At 38.6% G+C, this 4844-nt stretch overlaps 1 protein-coding gene across 1 annotated transcript in view; it reads left to right on the forward strand.

Annotated features, from left to right (window-relative positions):
* LOC119421884 (alpha-2,8-sialyltransferase 8F) overlaps nt 1-4218 on the forward strand; it is a 9288-nt gene extending 5070 nt beyond the window's left edge. The window contains exons 4-7 of the mRNA XM_037689250.1: nt 359-503; nt 2330-2442; nt 2517-2609; nt 3546-4218. Coding sequence (XP_037545178.1) covers nt 359-503; nt 2330-2442; nt 2517-2609; nt 3546-4023 — 829 coding nt within the window. The 3' untranslated portion in view covers nt 4024-4218. The remainder of the gene's footprint in view (nt 1-358; nt 504-2329; nt 2443-2516; nt 2610-3545) is intronic.
* The last annotated feature ends 626 nt before the right edge of the window (nt 4219-4844 follow it).

Below are 4844 nucleotides of genomic sequence, written 5' to 3' on the forward strand. Positions count from 1 at the left end.
AGTATACTTTAAGTTAAGTATATCAAGTATACTTTAAGTTAAGTATATCAAGTATACTTTAAGTTAAGTTAAGTATAAGTATATAAAGTATACTACACCCATACTTGTAGTGTACTAGAAAGTATACTGATTTAATACTTGTTTGGACTAAATTGGGACATTTTATACTATTTTTCATTATATCAAATAAAGTTTATAAAAAGTAAACTTCAAGTACACTTCCTCATTTTTAGTGTAAAATAAGTATACTTGTAGTACACCTTTAAATAAACTACTTTTTGCTAAGGGAATGAATGGCTGATAACATCCGAAGCGGGTGGCTGACTGCTCAGTGAGTCCTAACGACGCCCTTGTCCAGGTCTCGGCTGAACACCAAGTGCCATGGTTCAGAGAAGGCCCTCATCACGCAGGTGAACACGCCGCTGGGCTCAAAACTCGTTTACGACGGCGAGAGGAAGAGGAACCTCCAGGTCAACCAAGAGATTTTCAGCACCTTTCCAAAGGTGAGCTGTTTCTGCAAACGTCACTCTGAAGCTGCGTGTGCAGGTTCCTTTAGAAAAACGTCAAGATGTCTTCACCGACCAGAAAAAACTTTCCTGTTTCATCACTTCCTTTGTTTTTATTTTCTACTTTTATCTTTTAGTCGCTGTTTTAGCTTTAAGCTGCTGTTCTGCTTTTAACTACCGGTACTATTCTGCCAGTTTTAGCTTTTAGTTTCTCTTTTGCTACTTTTAGCTTTTGGCTACTATTGTGCTACTTTTAGCTCAATTTCTTCTATTATTAACTTTTAGGTTATATTTACTACCTTTATGTTTTTAGCTGCTGTTTTGCTACTTCTACCGTTCTGCTTTTTTAGTTACCATTAACTTACCTGCACTGTTAGTTTTCACCTTCCATTTTGCTAGTTTTAGCTTTCAGCTAACATTGTGCTTTTAGGAGCTGTTCTGCTACTTTTAGCTTTCAGCTCAATTTCTGCATCTTTAAGTTCTTGTTCTACAATCTTTATCTTGTAGCTGATGTTTTGCTAATATCTTTTAACTACCGTTCTGCTTAACTTTAGCCATCATTTTACCACTTTTAACTATTATTCATCTAGTTTTATTATTTAGCTCCATTTTTGGTAATTTTAGCTTTTCACTATTGTTCTACTACCTTTATCTTGTAGCTGCTGTTTTGCTACTTCTACTGTTCAGCTTTTTAGCCACCATTAGTTTCCTGCATTTTTAGTTTTCACCTACCATTTTGCTAGTTTTAGATTTCAGCTACTATTTTGTTACATTTAGGAGCTGTTCTGCTACTTTTAGCTTTCAGCTCAATTTCTGCATCTTTAAGTTCTTGTTCTACAATCTTTATCTTCTAGCTGAGGTTTTGCTAATATCCTTTAACTACTGTTTTGCTATTTTAGCCACTATTTCACCACTTTTAGCTATTATTTATATTGTTTTATATTTTAGCTCATTTCTTTAGCTTTTACCGATTCTGCTGCCTTTATCTTCTAGCTGCCGTTTTGCTAATATCTTAACTACTGTTCTGCCTTTGTAGCCACCATTTTACCATTTTTAGCTATTATTCATTGAGTTTTATTTTTTAGCTCTATTTCTGGTATTAGTTTTTAGCTATTGTTCTGCTACCTTTATCTTCAGCTGCTGTTTTGCTACTTCTACTGTTCTGCTTTTTTTTTTTTAGCTACCTTCACGTTTAGTTTTCACCTACCATTTTGCTAGTTTTAGCTTTCAGCTACCATTCTGCTACTTTTAGCTTCCAGCTAAAGTTCTGCAGCTTTAATTTCTTGTTCTACAATCTCTATATTCTAGCTGATGTTTTGCTAATATCCTTTAACTACTGTTTTGCCACTTTAGCCACTATTTCACCACTTTTAGCTATTATTTATATTGTTTTATATTTTAGCTCATTTCTTTAGCTTTTACCTATTCTGCTGCTTTTATCTTCTAGCTGCCGTTTTGCTAATATCTTAACTACTGTTCTGCTTTTTTAACCACTGTTTGACAATTTTAGCTATTATTTATATAATTTTATCTTTTAGCTCATTTCTTTAGCTTTTACCTATTGTTCTGCTGCCTTTATCTTCTAGCTGCTAGTTTGCTAATATTTGCTACTAAAAATCATTAGTTGTTTAACAGCTTTTTACAGTTTTGATTTTTTTTTTGTGCTTTTAGCTGTTTTTTTGTTTAATGTTTTGGGTTTGCTTCCTGAAAACAACGTTTTATAAATAAAGTTTTCCCTTTCTGTCAACTCGTCTTTCCCTTTCCTTGAAAGCGAGCGTTTTATGTTTTGGATTTTTAAACTAATTTTCTCTCACTGACTCCAGGGGCCTCTCTTCTCAAACCAAACATGGCACACCTGTGCCGTCGTGGGAAACGGTGGGATCCTGGCGAACAGCAGCTGCGGGAAAGCCATCGATTCGGCTCATTTTGTCATCAGGTGCGGGCGCCGCGTGAAGAAAAGGATCAAACGCACCTTTGTGGAAGACTCAAGCTGTGACTTTATCTTTTCAGGTGTAACCTACCTCCTTTATCAAACGGATATGAGAAACACGTCGGCACCAAGACGGACCTCGTGACAGCAAACCCGAGCATCCTCTTAGAAAAGTGAGCGAGAGAATCCGCCTCATTTGCCTTAAAGTGATACTTCCGATCTTTTAAAGTGGGGAGGTAATGAGTCATCACTGTCTTACCTGTTGTGGGTAGTGCTTTGAACAACCTCACTCTTGACCAAAAGAGTAAATTATCCCTCGTTTAATGAGCTAACAGATCGTTTGAGTGAGAAGAGTTGCAGCTAGTTCTATTTATGTTTACAAATTACCATAAAGTTTTATATAAATACAGTAGTTGCTCGTTTATCACCGGGGATCCGTACCCTGAAGCCCCACAATAAGTGAAAAACCATGAACTAGGAACAGTAGTACAAGTAGTAAGTAGTAATTTTATATTTATATATATATATATATATGTCATTTTATACCCTTCCCACACTCTTGCAATATTAAACAATGTTTTTAAACTCTAAACGCTCTAAAAGAGCACAGAATGTCATGATTTCAGCTCCCTGCCTCCGACTGCACTTTGGGTCACGCCCACTTCTCTGCTCTGCACAGAGATCAGCTGATCAGCTGCAGGAGGAAGTTATCCCACAGCTGTGATCTGCACACAGGCGCTAAATCATTTAAAATTATTTATTTAAATTTTTTAAAAATCCATGCCGATTGTGTGGCTCATCCATCAATCAGCTAATTATGCGTCATGCCCAATCTTACTTTGAAAAACCGCTATAGAGCGAGTCCACGAAAAACAAACCGCGAAGTAGTGAGGGACTACTGTAATCGTTTCTCGCAAAACTGATGCGTATAAAGAAAGTATTTGGATTAGCATTTAGCTTGTCAATGTGTTCCAAATTAAACTCAAAACTGATTAAAAAAATGCATCTACAACAGGTAAAATACTGATTATTCATAGCTCTTCCACCAAACCCCATGCCAGGAGATATTTCTGTGGTTTTGTTTCCTCTCATCGGCTTTGTGTTTGTAGGTATGCAGCTCTAAATGGACGCCGACGCTCGTTCGTCGAGAATCTGAAAAGCTACGGCGACTCCATGCTGCTCCTTCCCGCCTTCTCTTACGGCCGCAACACTCCCGTTTCCCTCCGGGCTCTATACACCATCGAGGACTTTGGAAGTCCCATCCAGCCTGTTTTCTTTAATCCAGGGTACCTCCAAAGTCTGGCTCTTTTCTGGCGCTCCCAGGGCCTGAGGGCGGCGCGGCTCAGCACGGGCATCATCATGACCAGCCTGGCGCTGGAACTCTGCGAAAACGTGAATCTGTACGGGTTCTGGCCCTTCAGCATTCACCCGTACACCCTCCTAGACCTGACGAATCACTACTACGACGACAGGAAGACTAAAGTGAAGGTCCACGCCATGCCGGATGAGTTTAACTTCCTGCTGCGGCTGCACGGCCAGGGCGTGCTCAGGCTCCATCTGGGGGGCTGTGAACCAGATGAGAAGTAGTCGGAGGAAAGTGTCTTCTCCGCAGCCTCGGGATGAATCCAAACAAAACCTTTTTACATTTTTTAACGGACTGTGCGAGAAAACACCTCAACAGCCACAAACCGCGCACTATCCTCAAAAGATGAATCTAAGAACAGCACTCCTGTCTACAGCTCTGTTTGTTGTCTGTGAAAATATATTTTGGGGTTTAACAAGCATTTATATATATATATATATATATATACATATATATACATATATATATACAGTATATATACTCGCTCTATCGCGGTTTTTCAAAATAAGATTGGACATGACACACAATTGGCCGATTGATGGATGACCCGCACGGCTGGCATGAAATTTTTATTTAAAATAAATTATTTAAAATTATTTAGCACCTCGTGCACTTTGTGCAGCCCACACTGCAGGATTCGAGTGGAAAAGTGGGCGTGGCCAAGAGCGCTTGCAGGTGGCAAAGAGCAGCGGAGGCAGGGAGCTGAAATCATGACATTCTGTGCTTTTTTTTTTTAGAGAATTTAGAAACATTGTTTAAAATTTTTCAAGAGTGTGGGAAGGGTTTAAAATGCCTTTATAAATATAAAAATAAAATTAATAAAATTAACTACTACTTACTACTTGTACTACTATTCCTACCTCGCGGTTGTTCACTTACCGGGTCTTCAGGGTACAGATCCCCCGTGATAAAGAGGGACTATTGTAAATGTGTTTTAAACCCTTCCCACACTCTTGCAATATTCTAAACATTGTTTCTAAAGTCTAAACGCTCTGAAAGACAGAATGTCATGATTTCAGCTTTCTGCCACCTGCCAGTGCTCTCA

Source organism: Nematolebias whitei, chromosome 15, assembly GCF_014905685.2.
Source record: "Nematolebias whitei isolate Nwh7 chromosome 15, NemWhi1, whole genome shotgun sequence".
Classification (NCBI taxonomy): domain Eukaryota; kingdom Metazoa; phylum Chordata; class Actinopteri; order Cyprinodontiformes; family Rivulidae; genus Nematolebias; species Nematolebias whitei.